Source organism: Phoenix dactylifera, chromosome 2 (assembly GCF_051530095.1).
Source record: "Phoenix dactylifera cultivar Ajwa chromosome 2, Ajwa_hap1_PhDact_Kaust_v1.1, whole genome shotgun sequence".
Classification (NCBI taxonomy): domain Eukaryota; kingdom Viridiplantae; phylum Streptophyta; class Magnoliopsida; order Arecales; family Arecaceae; genus Phoenix; species Phoenix dactylifera.
In genome coordinates this window covers 3,891,434-3,912,824 of record NC_143191.1, presented here as the reverse complement: position 1 = coordinate 3,912,824, position 21,391 = coordinate 3,891,434, and the positions used below count along the sequence as shown (strand labels likewise).

The 21,391-nt window shown below is 38.4% G+C and overlaps 2 protein-coding genes across 7 annotated transcripts; both read right to left on the bottom strand.

Moving 5' to 3' along the window:
* Window positions 1-879: 879 nt before the first annotated feature.
* LOC103702617 (proteinaceous RNase P 1, chloroplastic/mitochondrial-like) lies at window positions 880-7,944 on the bottom strand. 5 transcript variants are annotated; one of them, XM_088715027.2, is made up of 8 exons: window positions 6,640-7,943; window positions 5,561-5,650; window positions 5,263-5,444; window positions 3,505-3,625; window positions 2,981-3,049; window positions 1,755-1,931; window positions 1,473-1,632; window positions 880-1,018 (listed from the first exon to the last, which is right to left on the bottom strand). In XM_088715027.2, the coding sequence occupies exons 1-7, from the start codon at window positions 7,828-7,830 to the stop codon at window positions 1,492-1,494; spliced, it is 1,971 nt and encodes a 656-aa protein (XP_088571153.1). In that variant the 5' UTR covers window positions 7,831-7,943; the 3' UTR covers window positions 880-1,018; window positions 1,473-1,491. The 5 variants fall into 5 exon arrangements, 4 of the variants coding, with proteins under 4 accessions (XP_088571153.1, XP_088571154.1, XP_038989250.1 ...); XM_088715028.2 differs by having other exon boundaries at window positions 880-981; XR_015974984.2 differs by lacking the exon at window positions 880-1,018 and having other exon boundaries at window positions 1,494-1,632; window positions 1,755-1,953.
* A 4,150-nt stretch (window positions 7,945-12,094) lies between these two features.
* LOC103702616 (putative methyltransferase PMT24) lies at window positions 12,095-19,460 on the bottom strand. Of its 2 annotated transcripts, XM_017841710.5 has the most exons (10): window positions 19,260-19,399; window positions 19,003-19,072; window positions 17,184-18,237; window positions 16,937-17,086; window positions 15,537-15,807; window positions 15,346-15,456; window positions 14,545-14,719; window positions 14,162-14,434; window positions 13,044-13,238; window positions 12,095-12,494 (listed from the first exon to the last, which is right to left on the bottom strand). In XM_017841710.5, exons 3-10 carry the CDS (start codon window positions 18,201-18,203, stop codon window positions 12,266-12,268), a joined length of 2,424 nt encoding a protein of 807 aa, XP_017697199.2. In that variant the 5' UTR covers window positions 18,204-18,237; window positions 19,003-19,072; window positions 19,260-19,399; the 3' UTR covers window positions 12,095-12,265. The 2 variants fall into 2 exon arrangements, with proteins under 2 accessions (XP_017697199.2, XP_008783335.2); XM_008785113.6 differs by lacking the exon at window positions 19,003-19,072 and having other exon boundaries at window positions 19,260-19,460.
* Window positions 19,461-21,391: the final 1,931 nt, after the last annotated feature.

Sequence of the window (21,391 nt, the reverse complement as noted above, 5' to 3'; positions counted from 1 at the left end):
TAAAGATAACCATGTATCAAGAAAAGTTATGCATGTGTTTAAGTAAAGAGTAAGCGTGCTGCGTGCATTGAGAATGACAGTGTGGCCAAAAATATAAGTGCATATCAAGTAGCATATTGCACGTATCAGATACTAAATAAATGTCCATTAGATTCACATACCTAGTCTCTGATAAGTAAATTATGTATTTACAAAAAAGACTCGAATTATCCGTATATGTTAGATATGTACCACCACCTATTAAAAGGTGCATATCAGCGAGCATATCAGTCTGCATGTGTCTATCAAAGCAGGCATTATGTTCTCTACGTGTGTATCAATATAAACTGTATATCCTTTGTGTATACAAATACAAATTGCTGTTTCATCGACATTGCCGTCTTCTTCATCGCCCCCCCCCCCCCCCCCCCTCCCTTTGTGACCACCCAACGCCCTCCTCCTCCCCATCCTGCCACCTCATCCACCTCCTTCTATCCTTTCCCTCCACCAAGGCCAGCCTTCCCCCGAGACCACCTCCCTCCCCCAGCCCCCCAAGCTGGAATTCACTTTGCGGAAAAGCATGAGGAATAGCTTGAAAGCTGAAAAAAAAAAAAAGGGAAATGCTGCCAAATCTTTTCAACTTGTGAGAATTGCTGTATAGCCTTTGTTTTTCTTTCATTAAAAAAAATGATGATATGATATGTATAGGAAACGTCATGACTCCCACCTCCTCGCTCAACTTGCCTCTTATGCATCCTTTAACCATCAAATCCTCCTAAAAATATTTGATTGTAGTTAAACTGCCGCAAAGATTTTACCGTCAAATGGTTCAGCAAATAACATGCCACAGACTTTCTGCAAGACGACCAAACTGGTTCAACTCGCTTTCTAATCTTCTCCTCATTCTTAGTCTGATCAGCAGAAAGACTTCGAAAGTTTTTCTTGTTACACAGTTTTTAAATCAGCATTGGAGTTGCAAGGAGCAAGCAACAGATGAGGACACTGCATTTCAGGACTTGATCAATGGTTCATCCTAACTCTGATATTCACAAAGAAAATAGAGTTGATGTGCTTGCATTGTTACCTCAAAACATTCAAGCAGGATCTACATAGGCATTGCATAACCTGTTTAAGATGTACCACAGGCCTCTCACTGCGCGTGAGACCACACCTATTTCTAGGTGAATCTGATGTAATAATTAGTAGAAAAGCCAGAATACCAACCTAACTACATTGTAGAGTCTTGATATGTCTAAGCCTAGAGAAATAAAACCAAGGGGGGGCAGACCAATTCAATTTAGATGGCAGCTAATTAATCTAGTTCTGTATGTATTATTATTTTCGGAGTCAATGGCAGTTTTAAACATATAGAATTTACCACTCAATAAATATAACAATACACACAATAAATATTACAGAAGATGAATAAATACCCTTCATTAAGGGATCGATGGAGAAGGTGTGAATGGATCGAATCAAAAATGTGCGCTCACCTCGAGCTAATTATAGATGCTACGACCTCATCTGGCCTAACCATGCATGGGATAGAGAGGAAACTGTGTTAGCATGTCTGGTTGCACAAACCCACTGCCGAGGTGTTTCAATATCATCACCTAAAACTGTCGGTATATGCCAGCTTCCACCTTCAGACTCCTGCATCCAACAGAGGCAAGATCAAAGTTACGGTTAAGAACGACCAATGAGGAGCAAAACTTAAGCAAATCTTGGCATTTGAAGAGTGACCATGAACATGGAAATCAACTAACAGTCCTTACCTCTCCATCAACAAGTAACAAGCTCACAATAATCAATAAATAAAACAAAATAGGTAAAACCAAAACAAAGTCACAGCCTTGAAGACTCTGCAGGATCTGCCCATTTAGCTGCTTCGTTAACAAGTTCCTTACTAATGACCTTCCCAACAAATGATCCTTGCTTTTGAATTGCCCATCCTGTATATATGTATACCCAAACCTGTTAACATGAAACAATCAACCACCCCCACCCCACCAAAAACAAAAAGAGAGAGAAAAAACCAGGGAGGATTCAGCTTGCTTGTTCCACCGGCCGCGTATTAGACCAAATGAGATTGCCCCACTTGTCAGATCTGGGTTAATTTAATCCACAGAGCACCATCACATTAAAAAAAAGGATGATTCCTTTTTTCTAAAAAAAAAAAAAAAGATCCTGATCTAGAAGGCAAACCCTAACCCTTATAACTCCCAATCCTGTGCTGCTGTCTGCTGATGCACTGCCATTGCCAAAGCCTTATCTTGTGCTGCTGTCTGCTGATTCACTGCCATTGCCCACGCCATAGTCCTGTTGTGCTGTGATTTGGAACCATCCTCTCATTTCCTCGCCACCCTCCACTCTTCTCCTTTCTTCCCCCAAAAGCCCACGCCAACTCAGGTACATGGATGTCTAACTGACGAGCCAGTGGATTCAGGTCAGCGAGTGTCACCATTGACCAGGTTAGATTGGATTTGGATCAGATCAATTAGCTCTTCATAAGAAAGGTAGATCTGACCTAAACCAGACCATTATCGCCCACATATCAGGAAGCAATGGTCTGAGCGTATGAACTATGAGGTCATTTTGCAATAAAGAGACAGACTTGGCCTAGCAGGTTGTTTAGGGTATAAGATTCATGATATATATTCAAGATTTCCAAATTGTGGGGCTGCATAAGTTAGTGCAACTAGAGACATGAACCAAAAAATGGGACAAAAACACTCAGAGAAGTGGCAAAAATGGACCACTTATCAAGATTCCATACCTAGTAGGTTGGTTATCTAATATGAATGCATCATGACATGGAATGGCCAACTCTGGGCCAGTGCAACACAAGTTGGGCCCATAGTTGTATCTAACCCAAAAGGGCTGGAATCACCTAGCCATCTGATATCACTAAAAACAAAAGCACGTTGCTTATTGAAGCCAAACATTGTATTACTCTAATATTTCAGCTAGCAGGATGAGAAATCAGATTTGGATTAATCACCTGAATGACAATTGAATATGGAGGCGGCATGTGGAAACTGGGGCCTTTTCTGGAAAATGTAAGACGCACCTGCAAATATTTAAATGCAAGTTATAGCTGCAAAATTCGCACGTAACAATACCAGAACAGTGTGACGTAGCACTTGCATACATTAATGTCAACAACATGCATATCTACTCCAAGTCCACAAGTCATGTCATTGTTGATTGAGAATATCAGGAGGCAGGTCCTTAATGTGCATCATATGCAAATGATTTAGCACCATCTGATGACAAATTCTACTACAAATGCTAACTAGAATTTACAATAAAGCTTGGAAGATTAGGTTCAAAAGTAAATTGAACAAAGCATTAAATTTGATGGAAATTAAAAGAAAGGTTTACAAGGAAGCAATAATCATAACCAAGAAATCTAGAGTAATGATATTTAAAAAGAATCATAAAATCAAATAGATACCCTAAAAAGTTGCTATTATCGTATTGGAAATACACTGTTATGAACTGCTGTAAGGAGCATAGACAGACCTGATGCTTCTCTTTCCATCTAGGGAAGAAACTAGTCCCTAGCAGTTCAAACAAGTGGTCCCTCATCTCATCATTTGTAACAAGCAAAGACCTACAACTGACAGCCGCATACAACCAATACCTGTAATGATATGAAAAGCCAAATTATAAAACAAAGCAAAGATGTCATGCAGTTAGTAAAATCATGCTAGTGGTATAAATTGATGTTAGAAAGACAGAGATAAGAGAAAGTCAAGAATTGAAATGAAAAATTAGCTGTTCTTTTGAGCTCAGCACAACAAAGACAATCTACAATCACAAATTTCACACACACAGAGACACAGAGAGAAAGAGAGAGAGAGAGAGAGAGAGAGTTTGCTGTAAATGATATCATCGATTTCTTAAAAGGTAATGAGTAGATTTTGAACACAAAGAGGCAAAGATATGGTATGCTTTTCATAGGAATAAGTGCAGACCAAAAAAATAAAAAAATGATAAAAATGAGTGCATTTATCAAGTATGAGGAATTCAGAATAGAAGTTATATAGAGGGCCCTCTAGAATGAGTCATATGAAAGGCCCCTCATAATATGGCACATAATCCAAATTGCAAATCGCAAAGTAGGTAAAAATCTATCTCTACAGGCTAAGCAAGCCTCCATTAGTTCCTGAGAAGAGGCCCTTCCCTCTCCTTCAATTTCATCTGGTTCCCTGTCGTTGACCACTTCCATTCCCTCCTCCCCGACTAGCCAATTTCAAGAAGCCACCTCCGCCCCTCCTATCCCTCCCTGCTTCTCCAAGCTCCTTGACACTTGGCACCCTCCTTGTTGTCAACGCCAACGATCACTCCTCCACCTCGGTCATAACCCAACCACCATCTTCCGGACCCTCATGGATCACCTCCTTGCCGACCTCATCAACCATGTCATGGACCATTGCAACTATCATCTCCCTCGCCCTCCACTCCGCCACCACCTTGCCCCCACAGATGGGCACCTCAATTACACATGTTGCACCCTCTCCAAGCTCCTCGCCTCAAGCTCCGCCTCCCTTGCCAAAGACAATGGATGGAGTGTGCAGCCAGGCAACCATCGTGCAGTCTTTGTTTTTGTGCATGCAAAGGAATTGATCAGCAAGCTAGAAAATAGAGATAATGGTGGCCTGCCGCGCCACCCTGCACAGCAGCAAGGGCCTAGCATTGGCGTACTACCCGAAAAGCACCGTGTTGATCATCGAGATGTGAGCACTGGTGGCTGCAATGCCATGACAGGAGCAACCAGGGAGACTACAGATGCAATTGTGCTGCTAAGAGGGGGCAGACCACATGGGTTGAGGGATGGCCAAGGCCATCTAGAAGGGAAAGGGAGAAAGTGGTGAGCTACTTCCAAGGAACTAACGAAGGTTTTGTTAGTTCCACAAGGGTAGCTCCTTAATTGTTTTAAGATTTCCTCTTTTAGTGATGTGTTGTAAGAAAAACAGCCCTCTATATTATTCATTCCACTGGGCCTCAAAAGAATTCCTATTCGAATCTTTGTGCACCATAATGTTAGAATCTCTATAATTAGTGAAGACATAACGGGGGAAACCTTTAGAAAACAATTTTGCATGTGTTTCTTGCTTGTTTTCACATTCATTTCACCTATGGTTTTTATTATGTCTCTAACTGGGATAACTATTTACTCAATAGAGACAAGTTCAAAGATATTTTTTCTTAACAAATTTTATAATGGATAAAGTTGAGTCATTGCAGAATTGGGCAGGCTCTATGCAAAAAACTCACCAATCATCATTTGAGCCTGGAGGGGTAGCATATAGTGCACCGGCCTTCTGCCAGGTCTCCAATAGTTTCTTATTGTTTGGACTATCGGCAGGGCCACCTTTCACACGCCGACAATGCAAAATAATAAGGGGCATTTTTTTTGATGGACTCATTTGACGCATTCCTTTTACCACAGAATTTAGCTGCCACAGAAGTGAACATATTTTAACTCGAAATAAATTGGATTTCATTCCATGATTGCTGGGCTTATTAATGGAACATGACAAGGATCATAACGTTTTATGCAAAAGGCCCTTACCTGGAAAAAGCTGAAGTTGTGTTGCTTATAAAGGCCCACATTTGCAGCATCTATAACAGCATCAAATGGTCCACGACGGTTGAGCCACTCCTGAATTGAGTTCAGCTTCTAAGATACTAAAAAGGCAAAAATCGTCCATACTTCTAGAAGATGCAATGAATCTATGGCAGTAAAAGCAACATGCTTGATTTTCTACTATTCCATATGTTTGTTAATGATACATGCTAATTTAAGTGAAAGGAAGGCAGGATACTGAAAAATGGATACACAAGGGCAAATAGCACGCATATAGATTTGGGTGCCATATTTGGATACATGTTGGTGTCTAGAAAATGGAAAAATGCAGGGAAACAAGGAAAACAAACAATTGTATTTAGTTGATATTGAACAATAACACTAGTTTTATAATGCAAAGGTTTTGCTGGAAGTAAATACGATGTCATTATGTTAATCTGCAGTATAATTTAATTAGTATATATTTCACATACAATATAAGTAACTTTCACCTTATTAGCTAATACTTAATTTATGTTGGACTTGTCATTTTGTTAGTCCACAATTTACCATCATGAACCTTATGCAGAAGAAATGAGGATGGTAAGCCTTATCCATAAGAAAAAGGATAAGCGATCGTGTCAATTTTAGTAATTGGTAAGTCTTTGCTTGCTAGTTGAAATATGCATCCGACTTAAATTCGCTCTTGGACTCATGGTCCATGATTTTTTAATCCAAGGGAAGCATCAGATCCTGTTAATGACTGCATTGGATTTTCCTGAATTCAAATGTAATAAAGGACACTGTTTTTAACACAGGCATATATGTTTGTCCAACATAGAGCAGCATAATCAATCTTTCGTAAAAATGTCAATCTAACACTGCAAGGTCAAGATCATCTAAAAGTCCAATGAAATGTGGTATTTTGTTTACAAGAAAAAGGAATTTCAATGCATAGAAATGAAAAACCAGTGGAAACCATCCAGACACAAAATCCAACCTTTCTTTTCAAACTGAGAAACAAGAACCGGTATAAACAAGATGCAGAAATAATCAGCTATACTTGCAACACAATCCACACGAACCTGGAAACCCATGAAGTCGGTCTTGACTTCTCTTTGGCAAGCGAGGGAAGCCAACGACTTCACAAAGTCCTCCGTCTCCTGTGGATCAATATCTATGCAAACTAGCCTCTCCCCACACCGCCGGCACACCCCATTCTCATCCATCTCGCTCCTCCCCACACTCCACCGCCCTTTTCCTAACCATCCTTGCCCATGCCACCCACCCCCTCCCTTCACCACCCCTTCCTTCACCTTCCCCACATCCCACTCCTCCACTCCAGCCTCAGCCGCCGCATCCGAACTGAACCACTCCTCGGCGATCGCCGCCGTGGACTCCGATACCCGTCTCACGATAGCTCGCATGCGGTGGAGCAGCCGGTACACGTCGTCCCCCCTCCCCTTCTCGACATTGAGCCTGAGGAGCGCGGCAAGCTCGGGCTCCTCCGGCACGACACCGGCCGCGGCCATGTGGGCCTCCACCTCGTGGGCCTTCTCGACCTCCCCCTTCTTGCAGAAGCCAAAGAGCGCAGGGCCGTAAGACCTCAGCCTGGGGGGAATCCCGGCGCTCGACATCTGCTTGACGAGGTCAAAGGCGAGGTCCGGGTCCTGCTTCGCGGCGGCCAGGCGGGCGACGCTGGTGAAGGTGGCCTCATTGGGGGAAACGGCGTCGGCGCCCATCTGGCGGAAGATCTCGAAGCCGCGCTCCAGCCCAAGGGCACGGGTGTCGTCCGTGGCGTCGGAGGGGGAGGAGCAGAGGTAGAGGAGGACGTTGTAGTGGTGGAGGGAGAGGGGGGTGGAGGCAGCGCGAGCGGCGTCGTAGAGGCGGAGGGCATCGGGGAGGTCGCCGCGCTTGGAGCACATGTCGAGGTGGTGGCGGAGGAGGCCCTCGGGGGACTCGCGGCGGGCCTTCTTCTTGGACCTGGTGGAGGCGGCGACTGTGGGGTCAGGGTCGGGGTCAAGGGAAGGGGTTAGGGCGGGGGCGGCGTCGGTGGAGAGAGGGGAGAGGGAGGGGTGGGGCATGGGGCGGGGGCGGAAGGATCTGCGCGAGGGGTGTTTGACGAATGGTCTGAGAGAGGAGGAGGAGAGGTAGAAGGGGCGGCGGGCATAGCGGGAAGGGAGGGGGAGGGGAAGGAAGGAAAGGGTTTTAGAAAGTGAGGAGCGGAAGGATGCGTGTCGGAAGAGAGAGGGAGGGAAAGATGCCGCTAATGGCATCGCCCTCGCCGCCTAAAAGAATGGATGGATGGATGGATGGACGTATGGCTCGATGATGAAGGAAGCGAGTACCTTAGCCAAAAAAAAAAAAAAAAGGAGGCGATCCCCTCCGGTCTCTTGGACTGGTTTGGGTGAATTATATATTAATGATAGAGAAAATAGCCACGGCCGGGCTTAGAGACTGGGCTCTCTGTTTGGGTCTAGAAGTTGAAGCCCATTAAAAAAGTTCACGCTGGGCTTAGCCCCGTTTGGGAGTGCTTTTCTGAACCTTCAAAAATACTTTTAGATTAAATAAGAGTGCTTGGTAAAAATTTCGAAATGCTGTTTTAACTTTTCCAGAAAGTTTGGAAGAAATTCTATTTTGGAGCTTTCCAAAAAAGTATTCGTAGGCCCAGTCAGAAAGCTATTTTTTTTTACCAAAATACCCAAAATAAAATATAATAATTACACAAAATGTTCCTTTAATAATTGTTTAACCAATTTTATCACCTAACTAGAAAATTTGCTATATTATGAAAAATTACTTTACACTAATAATTATAATATTTTATATATTTATTGTTGTATTATACTATAAATATAATATTATATTACATTATATCATAATACATTGATATGTTATGTTAAATAATTTAATATTATATTAAAATATTATAATATAGTATATAATATTATATTACTATATTATAAAAAATGTTATGTTATATTATATTATAGTAATATTATACTATATCATATATTTATGTATTAATATATATTATATTTTATTATTTTCTGTTGTATAATATTATGCAATGTTCTTTATGGTCATTTTATCATACCAAAAGTACTTTTCCATTTTGTTTACCAAACATATATTAAAGTGGCACAGCACTTTAAAAATATAGTTGCCAAATAGCAAATAGCTTTTTATAAAAGCTATACTTCAGAAAGCTCTACTTCCAACAGCTCTACTTCCAAAAGTTTTTCCAAACGGGGCTTGGGAGAGCTTTTGGAGGGCTAAATAGGGATATTTAGCCCTAAAGCACTTTCTGGCCTCCAAAAGCACTTTTAGATAAAATAGGGATATTTGGTGAAAATTTTGAAAAGCTGATTTAGCTTTTTCAGAAAGCTAAAAATAATTTTTTGGGAGAAGCTCTATTTTGGAGCTTTCTAAAAAAGTACTTTTAGGCTCGGTCGGAAAGCTTTTTTTAACCAAAATACCCATGATAAAATATAATAAGTATACAAAATGTTCATTTAGTAATGGTTTAATCAATTTTATCACCTAGCTAGAAAATTTGTTATATTATGAAAAATTACTTTACCCTAATAATTATAATATTTTATATATTTATTATTATATTATGCTATAAATATAATATTATATTACATTATATCATAATATATTGATATGTTATGTTAAATAATTTAATATTATATTAAAATATTATAATATAGTATATAATATTATATTGCTATATTATAATAATATTATATTACATTATAGTAATATTATACTATATCATATATTTATGTATTAATATATATTATATTATATTATATTATATTGTATAATATTATGCAATATTTTTTATGGTCATTTTGTCGTACCAAAAGTACTTTCTCAGTTTGTTTACCAAACATATGTTAAAATGGCACAGCATTTTAGAAATATAGTTACCAAATAGCAAACAGCTTTTTATACAAGATCTATTTCAGAAAGCTCTACTTTCAAAAGTTCTACTGCCAACAACCCTTCCAAAGGAGCCTTAGTTTTGCAATGCTTGAACATGAAATAAGCCCAAATTTGGGCTTGGGTCAGGTCTAGTCTGGTATGATCCAGCTTATTCCAGCTATAAGTTTATCCTAGAATAAGCTGAAAGTTATAAATTTTGCTTAAGAATGACCGCTCTGTTCTATTCTACCATCTATTCTTTTTAAAGATTAACTTTCTTTTATTTCACTCTCTATTTTTATTACTCTTTAAGTCCTACATGTGTTGTTCTTTTTTCTCGCGTTCAGTTTATCTCTTCTTTCTGTACCAGCAAGGCAGGGAGAGAGAGTATACAAATCTATAGTTTAAAATAAAGTATTTTAAAAATTAAAAAATAGGGATTGGAGATTCTTAAAAGTATAAATATTAAATAGTTTTAGTATTTGATTGTTTAGACTTTAGAAGATAGTTTAGGATAAAATGATAGTTTGCACACAAGAAAAACAAAAAGCAAAATCTGAATGAAAACTAATGAAGCAAAATCATCATTTTCATTCCATTGTTCAGGCATGAAACGAAAGAATGCATGGGAAAAGGTATGATAATTCCATTCTAGTGTTTAATTTTGCCAATTATATTCTAGAGTGCATTAATTTTATACTAATTTCTGAAAATACATTTAACAACAAATAGGATCAATGTTCCATTATTTTTTTCACTTCAAATTTTAATCTAATCATCCACTCCTATTTTATATCACTAATGTAGGATTTCTTTTACTATTGTTAACTGATTCCTACCAAAAAATAAAAATAAAAAGTAATGCTACATGGCTCAAGCGCACAGAAATATTTTCTTGCCAAGCAACAAGAGGAGATTGACGCTTTTTTTTTTAGTACAACAACGGCTCACACACGACAGGTGTGGATGCAGCTAGCAAAATCACAAAACAAAATACTACACAAAAGCTCCAACAGTGACACACGGTCCGTCTAGAGAATACCTCCTGAGTGGTGAGTCGCAAAAGAGGCAACCTAGCTTGTGACACCGTTTGCCTTCCTGTATACGTGGCCTGGTAGGAACCACACTCTTCTCGTAACCTACGAATGTCGTGGAGCAACGACCTATCCCTGTAGCGCATCCCGAACCTTAGGTCTATGCGATCACCGTAGCCGAGTCTCTCTCAAGAAGGATATGTTCTGTGCCCAGCACCTATCTTGCATAGGAAGCACTGATGCGCTTTGATTGCTCATGAAGTTGCCGCATTGGCAATTGCAAGCTCATAAACTTTTTATGTGCATTTTACTGTTGCCTAAAGCATCTTTTCCAAAAAAAAAAAAGCTTATTCCCTTCAGAAATTTAAATGATCATTCCTCTCATCTCCTAACAAACCCCTTCCCTTCACCAAATTTTATAACCACAAATCCTTTTTGGATAATCGTATGGACTCTCAAAGAAAGTATCATATATCACTACCCAAATTTTACAAGGTGATCAATGAAATACACCAGGCTTAAGTGTGATCGACATGGAGGAGTGAGATCCAGATCACCACACCCAGTGAGCCCCATTTGGTTGTTCGATACATTATTACAATATGAAATGATTCATTTCCCATTTCGGAAAACGTAATTCCATTAGTTCTTTCTCACTCGCAGCACCAGTCTTCTGTGGTAGTGAAGGATTGGTACCAAATGCGCCAATCAACGCGCACAGGAGCTGCGCGGTGCGAGTAGTGGTGGTGTTTAATTGTCTACAAATCGAACTAGTATCATGTCAGGGCCCAACAAAAAAAATTGGACTCTCGTATTTAATTGAAGTTTTCAAAAAAAAAAAAAAACTTTTTCATAGAAATAAAATTTTAAAATTTTATGAGAATATATATATATATATATATATATATATATATATATATATGGGATATGAAAGAATCTAATTTTCACCAACTAAAAATTAATTTTTTCTAAAAATAATCTTAAACTTTTAAATAAAATGAAATATAAAGTTTCTCTTCATTAAAAATATAACAAATATTTTATATTTTAAAAAAAATAAATATTCAACCAAACATAAACCATTTTGAGATGTATCATTTTTTTTTATGATCAAACAAATATGCAAAAATTACTTCCTAAATATTATATACCCAAATATCAGCTTTTAAAAAAAATTATTCAAATGAGCGAAGAACTTCCGGTGAACCAAATAGAAACAAGAAATGTCTGTACAAGGGGAACAAACAAAAAGATCAACCCACAGAAGCCTAATTAATAGTCACCAGAAAAGAAACAATTAGTAGTGATTGTTCTATTGCGTGCAATGAAAGCCAGTAGCATCCAACAGCAGGACCTAGCCATTAGTCTGAAGGTTGTGCAAAGATGAACAGAGTCAACAAATAATTCTGACGGTTATAGAGCTTGTAAGCTTAAGATATGCCTCCATTCTCATGCGTGCAGATTTATAAAACAGTAACTGTAATCCAAACAAGGTTCTTGATAATGGACAATGTTCATATTGGCACCACCTGTAGTTGATCCAGGTACTGTAGCAGCACTAGATCTTGCAGTGTTCAAGAATGAAGGATATTTTCATTAATTCAAGAATATATGGTTCTAAAATTGACCCGTAATTAGAAGGCTTTTCCCTTCTTGGATACAAGGAAAGATAAAGCATACAACAAAAATTTTACACCACTACATGAGAACAGCAAAAATTACCTAACTACCATTGATGATGGTTCTAATTCATCGATGACTTGCTTGCCCCTAGCTCTTTTGGCCGCCACATTGTCTTTTGAACACACAGCAACCCTTCATTGTTCTTTGAGTAGGTCATCCGGATCTCCCAGTGCAAAGATTTTGCCATGTTCTCTATTTCATTGATTATCTCCACATTGTCTCTCACAATCAGATTCCCTTCTGGTCTCAGTATCCGATCCACCTCCGCAATCACCGGCAGTAATTTGCACCTAAAGGGAAATATAATTCAGAAACAGCCAGCACAATAACATAATTAATGGGAGTGGAAGGGAAGTAACAAATGCATTCTTGAAATGAGATACTTCAATGCGGCCAGAAGTGCCAGTTGTTTCTAATACTACTCGAAAGTATTAAGAAAGGAAGATACAGTATTAATTTAGAGAACATTTTTCACTGACTATAGCAGAATGATGATCAACATTTGGTTAGAAGGTTATCATTAAAATGCATCGTGGATGGGTCACATCCCACTGGAACTTTAACCATCTGATAGCAGGGTCAAAAGGCTTGGGTAAAAGAGCTGCAATTGGGATGGGAAGTATCCTCCAAGTGGTAAGACACTAACAAATATGAGATGTTCCAATCAAAATCAGGTTCCCTCAAAAAAGAAAAAAAAGAAAATGGGGAAAATCATACAGGCCAAGGATTGTAGCAAGTTCATGTTAGAATGATTATTGAATATTTAACTTTCTAGCCAATATTCAATAATTGGTTCTGCTTTGTTGAAACTAAGTGAATAATTAAATTATAACGCTCACCTCTTTTTGAGCTTTGAGAATAGATGGTCTGCATGAAGAAGATCATATGTTCTGGGGTAGGTGCTGAATGATTCACACCAATCATGATACATTCCGAACAGTCCGCGTTCATAAATAATGGGAAGCGTGTCGGGGGAGTCAATTGAGATAATATTCATGACCCACACCTTCATGTCTCGCAAAGCTGCAGCAAAGCTGCAAAAACAAGCATAAAAGTAAATTTAAAACAGAAAGCACAAGGAGAAAGCCTAGAAAAGGTGTCTGTTTATCCCTTAATTCAGAATTCAGAAAATATTAGATCAGTGGGTAATAAAACAGATAACTGATCCTTCACGTTCCACTATACATAACCAAAAAGACAAAAATAATAAAATTTCATGATTTGAAAAGGTTCTAAAACCAGTCTATCACCTAACATCAGCCCTTCATCAACATGCTGCCAAATTCCTGATCATCCTCAATGGAAGGCAGGAAGACCCTACCTTTACACTAGGCAGCCTTAAAAATATCAAGACACAATATGTGGGCATGGATCATCTCATCAGCAAGAACAACTGAATGAACAAACGATTCTTTATCAGGCCAATGAACCCTCTTCAGAACATGTGAGCACACAAATTATCCACGTAGGTCATCCATATGCAGTTACTCAACATGTTTAATCACTAAATTGCAGAGAAACCATTGGCACAATTAGCCATGCCAAGCATGATTTTGCAACAGCCCTACAACTTGATGTTCAAAGTAAAGGATAGAGGAACTATGCACAATTTATACTGCATATGACATGAGCTAATGAACTTAAACATAAGGACATTAATTTAAGACTGCAAATGAACAGTGAAATATAGCTGCTGCTTGCAGCGTCTCATAGACAAAAATGAGACACGGTTGATCAGTTCCCTTTTACTTTGAAGTTGCTGGTAGAAAAGATCGAGTTAATTTGAGAGACAATAAAATCTGAAAAACAGAAGTCCGTCCATTTTGTCATAATTGATGCGGTTGCTATAAAATTTGTATGCAAATAAAACTGAAATCTAAGTCTTAAAACAAAGCTGCCACCGCCCTCCCCAAACCCGACTAGTTCGACAATTGAAAGAAGGATGATATCTGCTTACCCTCCATATACAGATCTCATATCCATCACATTTCTGACATGAGACCAGTTGATTCCCATTCCATGGACATATGACTTGCTTACAACTCGTTTCCAATGCTCATAGTCTACTTCAAAGTCCTCCAGGGCAGGTTTACCGTAAACCCCAACCTCAGAATTGTTTAGCCAATAGGGTGCCTTCTCCAGCCTCAATGGCCACTGCTCTGGCCACTGTGACCCACGCACATCAGGAGCTACAGGCAATTTGTGCATGCAAGCTTGCAAGGGAACATTCCTACACAAACATGAAATACATCACCAAATTTAGGCATTAATTATAATACATAATAACAAAACAAAACAACCAAAGAAATATATAGATTGTTCTGTAAGGAATCAGCATACCAGGCTGCATCTGGATCATCAGATTCTTCGCAGAGTGGAGGGTTGTTTTCCATTCTTTTCTCATAGCATTTATTGTCAGAAGGTTTTCTGAAGATTGCTACACCCACTTGGTTGAAGGTATCATTTGTTTTATTTATCATTTTCCAGCACATGGACTTTGTAAGGGCGGACATGGCTGACATCAAAATCCACATAATTATAGGTTAGAACTTTCTACAGGCACTTGGCCAAGAGATTTTTTTATCATACTCATGCGCAAGACGTGGGATTCTTATCTTTACAGCTTGTACCAGATAAGCTCCACTCAAGATGATTTAGCAAAATAAACATGTCTGGTGAAACCTATACATTGAGGTTTCCTTCTGATTAAATGTGTTTTATGCAGAAGAGGTAAAAAATAATTCATAAGGAATGGATACTAAAGCTTAGTTGCCGGAATCAGAAGTATAGGCAGGTGCAGGTGCAGGTGCAGGTGCTGATGTGGGTGCAGCAAACCAAATATTTTAAGAACACTTGAAGCAAAAAGTTTGCCATTGAGAAGGCAGATTTTACTTCACATTTAGTCATTGACATTTGGTTGACCTAAACCTAAAAGTTTGCTATAAGTCTAAAACTAAAATAAGTTCACTCTGTTTTAGGATTAGACAGTATCAGAATAATTCGACTTCTGAGTTTATTTGAGACTTTGCTTTCTTAAAAGTTTCCATGAGATAATTTATAATGCATTTTGAAATTTTTCAGTAGCACACTTTTTTCTCTGCATCTATTTCAATCAAGCAAACACATACGAATAAATTTTACCTTTCCAGATTCCAACATCTTCCGGAATATTTTGGTAAACTGGAGTAGCAGACCACACAAAGTAACCACCAGGACGCAGCAGACGGTTTAACTCCAACAAAAGCATACCACCTACAAGTTACCTCCTCTAAGATTCCAAAGCAGAGTAAGAGTAAATAAATAAAGTCCACGTAAAGTCTAACATTAAGTACCTTCAACATGCCAAGGTACTCGGCAGCGGGCACAGTGGACAACATCAAAGACCTTGCTGGGGTAGGGAAGTCTCTTGGTGCCCATGACTGCTGATACAGCTGGGATTCCTCGCTCAAGAGCAAATTGCACTTGAGCTTCATGCTCATCTTTGGGTGCAAATGACATGGTAAGCACATCTCTATCAAAGAGATAGCCTCCAAAACTAGCCACACCACAGCCAACGTCCAAAACAACACGGCTTTGTTTTCCCCATGCAATATCAGATACTGACTGAAATAGTAAGATAAAAGCATACATGTCATGTATAAGCAAAATATAAAAGTAAAAATAAAAAATAAAAAATAAAGTCATAAATTATCTTAAAAAAGAAGACCTACTGAGAAGCTAAACTAAGAGAATTTTAAAGGACATTTAAATAGGAATAATGCCACGATTGTAAGTATGTTTTATAAGCACCCTATAAATTTTGTCCCAATTATTGCACATAGGAGATAATCAAGCAAGCATGAAAGATAAACAGTTAAACAGAAATTCTACAGAAGGCACCTTGCACAATAAAGGGATTAGCAACATAAGCATGCAAACAGTTATAACTAAACACAGCACATGCAGATATGGGAACAATGGCGATGACAATTGTGAGTTCTTTCTATCAAATGCAAATAATAGGAACATAAGCAACAAAGATTATAAAATACAAGAGCCAATAGGAGTAGCAACATTATCCACCCAAGGATAAAAAAAAGAAACTTCAAGCACTCAGAAGGCATGAAAACAGGATCTCACTTGTTGAGAAATGGCAAATATCAGGAGACAGCGAAAGGCAGCTACCATATAAAAAGAAAGATTCAGAGAATTTTGCCCTCTTTTCGACGAAGTAAATAGATCTAAGGGCCTTGATCCGCATTTTTCTCATTCATATATTACAAATAGATCCGAAGTAGGCTTTTTTTTTTTCTTTTTTGCTCTTTCCGATATTTGTATTTTACGTACCGCAGTAATTAGGAATAGAGAATTTCTGGAATAGAGAATTTCCGACAAGCAATTGAAGCGAATCTAGCTCTCAGACGAGCTAGGACACGAGTAGAGGCTGTAAATGCTATTTCCTCCTAGTCAAGTCAATACATCAAAATAATCAAAAGAAGTTCTTTAGAACTGTATTATTATACACCACATTTTTATTCTGCCAATTAAAAACAATCAAAATTTTTCTCATTATCACAGTGGATCCTCAAAAAAACAGAGTTTGTATCAAATAAAGTATATAATTCGATTTTTGTGTGCTAGAACTTTAGCTTGTAAACATAAAAGTACGGTACACGCTTTTTTGCAAAGATTAGGTTCGGGATTATTAGAAGAATTTTTTATAGAAGAAGAACAAGTTGTGGTAGAAGTGAACCTGTTGAATGAAATCAATGTAGCGGAGTGCACCATGTTTGAACTGAGTTCCACCCCCTGGAAAAGTGAGGTATTCTCCTGAAACTTTCACCCAATTCTGATGCCCCTTTACCACTGCAAGCTTGGTATGTGGGACATTAGAATACCATATCTGCAGTTTAGTCACAAAATTAATAGAAATAAATAAACTTGACTAAAGGAAGAAATAGTAGAGCATTAAAAAGCAAAGAGAATTCCAAAACAAAAACCTTGTCTCGGCTCTTGGGCCAGTTAATTGGTCGTTTATATCCATCTGGAAGAGAAACAAGACAGGTTGGAGGCTCTTCAGGGCAATGCCTCTCCCGATGTTCGTAGTGTTTGGTACTTGGAAGCTTCCTGATAGCTTTCTCATTGTCAAGACAAGGGATAAAATCTGCTCCAGCAGTGACATTACAAAGCTTCCAATTGTAACCTACAAGTTGGCCCTTGGATGAGGCAGATGCTTGGACTTCCTTCTCATTCCTTGATTCTGCAGCTTGTGTAGACCATGCTCCATTCTGGGTATTGGTCTCATTTAAAAGCTCTGACTGGGCCCCAGATGGAAACACCTCATTGGAGGCTTGATCCTCATCCTGGTTCCCAGCATTGTTATTATCAGAGATTTGTCCTGTCTCCTTGCCTTCACTTTGCTCCACCTTCTCCTCTATCTGACCCTTATCCTTCTCATCACCATCAGATTTCTCCTCTTCTTCGGATTTCTTTTCACTATTGGTTTCTTGCTGTTCATTATTTTCAGCTTTCTTGGAATTCCTTGCCAAGTTCGTATCTTGCTCATCTGATTTTTGTTCCCTGTTCCTGCCCTCCCCATCTGCCCGACTGCCTGTGTCTGTCTCCATATTTGCATCTCCACCCTCCTGAACTTTTTCTTCTTCACTCTTCCCGTTTCTGTCACTGTAAGTCAGAGTTTTAGATGTGTCCTCTGCCTCATCCTTGGTATCCTCATTGCCCTTCACAGGATTCTCCTCATGAGTCTTCTGCACCAACTTCTCTGAATCTTCAGTTATGTCGCCCGAGTTATCTTCAAATGGCTTAGAATCAGTTTCAGGAACTTGATCTTTAGCATCAGATTTGGAACTCGGTGGAGACATCTCCACAGGGGTTACAGTCGAGGATGTCATCATCCATACGCCAACTAAGCACAGAGCAACAAACACAACAATTGTTGTTGTTGAACAAAAGGACGATGATGTCCTCCTAGCATCTGCCCGCGAGCTTTTCCCGAATGCCATTTTATTACACGCAAACACCTTTCAAATAGTTTATCTGAAAAAATGGTGCAAGAAAAATAATTTTTAAAACAACAATCAAGCTCCTTATACTCTTTCTTGAAAACACAGTAACAAAAATCACTAATTTCCAGCAGATCTAGTATGTAATTGAAATGTAGAAAAGGATATATGAAACTCCATGCAGATCTGTAGTGATACTTTATAGATCTAGAAAGATAAAGTAGGAGTTTGATGAACATGCCATGCCCGTGAAATGAAATGGTTACTTCCTAAATTTATCAGGAAGAAAAGAAAAAAAAAAAAAAAAAAAGTTAACAGTGTTATGAAAACAAGTGCAACGCTTAAACAAGATAAGCTACAAACACTAACGGACACCAAGCATTATACAAAATACGAAGCAGGCGACAAACTGCAGATTCAACCGATGGTGATGATAGAAAATATTGAATTTTCTCCCAGTACGGCGCAAATAAACTGCAATTTAACTAAAAATAACCAAAAAGCCCTTAATTTATCAAAGTTAAACTAACTCCAATATGAAGGGGGGAAAGAGCGAATTCGTACCATTTCGACTGATTTTTAAGTTTTTTTTAGAAAAAACGCAGATCTCTGAACAAATTATATATTTAAGCACTTCAAGATCTGCACCAACTTCGCATCAAACGGTAACAACAGACAGATTCTCAGCAATAATAACATCAAGAAAGAGAGAGATCACACAATTTCACATTAGACAAATATGGCGACAAGAATAGCATCATAAAAAGATAAATCACCGCAAGGTGTCAGCTAAACTTACTTTTCACAAAATTTGAAGCAAGAATCACTCAGTCCGAACTAGATCCAACTCAAGCTAACTCAAAACAGATCTACATCAGCAAGACTAATTTTTTTTAAAATACGAACAAACTCCACAACTCTCTAAAGAAACATACCCCAAAAATAAAAAACACCAAAAAAAACCCAAAAAATCCAGGAACAAAGACCAAATCGACGCAAAAACAAGCAACAGCACGTAGATCCAAGAGATCCGAACCCGAGAAAGCCAATCCTTACCTCTCCTTCAGCTGGAAACCCTGCGGATCTGAAGCGAGGAGAAGAAAACGAGCGAGAGCTTCGAGGGTTCCTTCTCCCCTCCCCCGGCTTTGAAGAAGAGGGGGGAGCACCCCGTGAGGGTATTATAGGAGGCGAGTGGACGAAGACCGTACTAAACTTCTTATTTTTAAATGCCGGCAAAATAATAAAAAATTTAGGCGGGGAACGGGGGCGGTTGTTCCTTCGGATGCCTTTTATCCGCGCGAAGGACGAAGGAAACCGATGACGTCAGAATCGAGTTAAGAGGTTAGTTCGTATTTTACCGTAGGTTTCGTTTAAAATAAAAGGCATTTGAGGGGACATGAGACGCGAATCCTCCGCGGGGACAACCGGCGAGCACGGACAGCACACCGGAAGGGATCGTGTGGTGCCGGAGGCCCACCAATACCAGGCAGGCCAGGTGTTAATTTTGGAATGACGAAACTGCCCTTATTTTTTATTTATTTTTTCAGGTAAAATCAAGGGGCAAAGATGACACCCGGTTTTTATTGAAAAAGGAATTTTTAGAATAACTATATTGGGGGAAATTTAAGAGCAAAAAAGCAGAAAACTTGAACCGCTCTAGAAAGGAAAGGATATGAAAAAGGAAATATAGAGATCCCAAAATTATAGAAAAATCTCAAGAGCTGCTCTCTCCTTCCATTTTTTTAATTGCTCGTTAGTTGCTTGTATATTTGATTTATATTAATTTGTTGAATTAGTTGGATCTTAATTACAGGAGTCCTGGTTATTAATTTGCTTTAATAGCTTTAGTACAGTATTTTTTGATGAATTTTGACCATAGTTCAGTAGTTTAACTTATCACTTTGTATCAATTTGCTCGTCGTGAATCCAACTTTATACAAAACAATAGCAATAATAGTGTATATTAGTTTAAAAATTTAATACGATGATACTTGAGAGGATATATGCGCGGGTTCACAAGGCACAACTAAGTATGTTTGAATAATAGAGAACTTGCCATTCATTAAAAAAGTTTTTCTACATGAATACCCTTCTAAATATTGAATTTTGCATGAATATCCTCTCAAAATTGATATTTATATGCATACCCTCTTAAAACACTTGTTTACTATTTTGTACCTTTTTTTAATCCTTATTTTTGCATATGTACCCATGCTAACTAACGTCGTTAAAAAAAAACTAAAATACCTTTAATGGGTAGATGTCCAAAAAAGAAACACTTATAAGACGATCACGATGGAATACAAAATAGTAATTTCAAAATTTTTTTTATTTTTAATTAATAAATATGGTTTTTATTAACTATGTTAAAAAATTATTATATTAAGAGTATTTATACAAAAATAGTATTTTATGACAATACAGAAATAAATATAAGTTTTAAGAGAGCATTCACATAAATTTGAATTTTTAGAAAGATATTCATACAAAAAAAAAACCTTCATAAAATATCATATCAAATACCACATCAGTTTACAAATCAGTTTAAAAAATAATTTAAATAGTATACATTTTTCAACATAAAAATTAAATATTTATTGGATCTTATGAATATAAAACTAAGTTGCCTTGAGATTTCATGTGTAAACGTGTTGACCAGGAAAATGGACCTCTTGGACTACATCTCGAGATAAAAAATGGAATGAAAGCTAAGATTCTAATAGCGGCAAAAATTTGAGGTCAAATGTGGAGTGTCGGTGAGGGGAGGAGACCCGAAGGCAGCGAACCACGTGGTGCGGAGACGTGAATCATTCCGTGTCTTGTTCTCTGATAGATCTGATCGAAGACCTTACAGCTGTCATCCTTTACGCATAACGCGCGTTCTAATTAGGGAGTGCACGATGACGACGAGGCGTTTGCCGAGTACTGCTGTGTCGCCTTCCTCTACTCGCCGACACCTGTGCTATCTCTAGAGTGGACTCGAACCTTTTGAAGGGATTACAGCGGGTGGGATCGGTGGCATTTTTGGTGGAAAGTAGAGAAGATCACTGCAACTTTAAGGACCGGTTTGGAGGTGCATGTCATTGGGAAATGGAAGCTTCTAAGATATATAGAAGAAAAGGGTGTTGGAGATGATGAGAAAATTGCTTTCTTTTCTTTGTTTTTCCATAAAAAATAATGTGACTTAG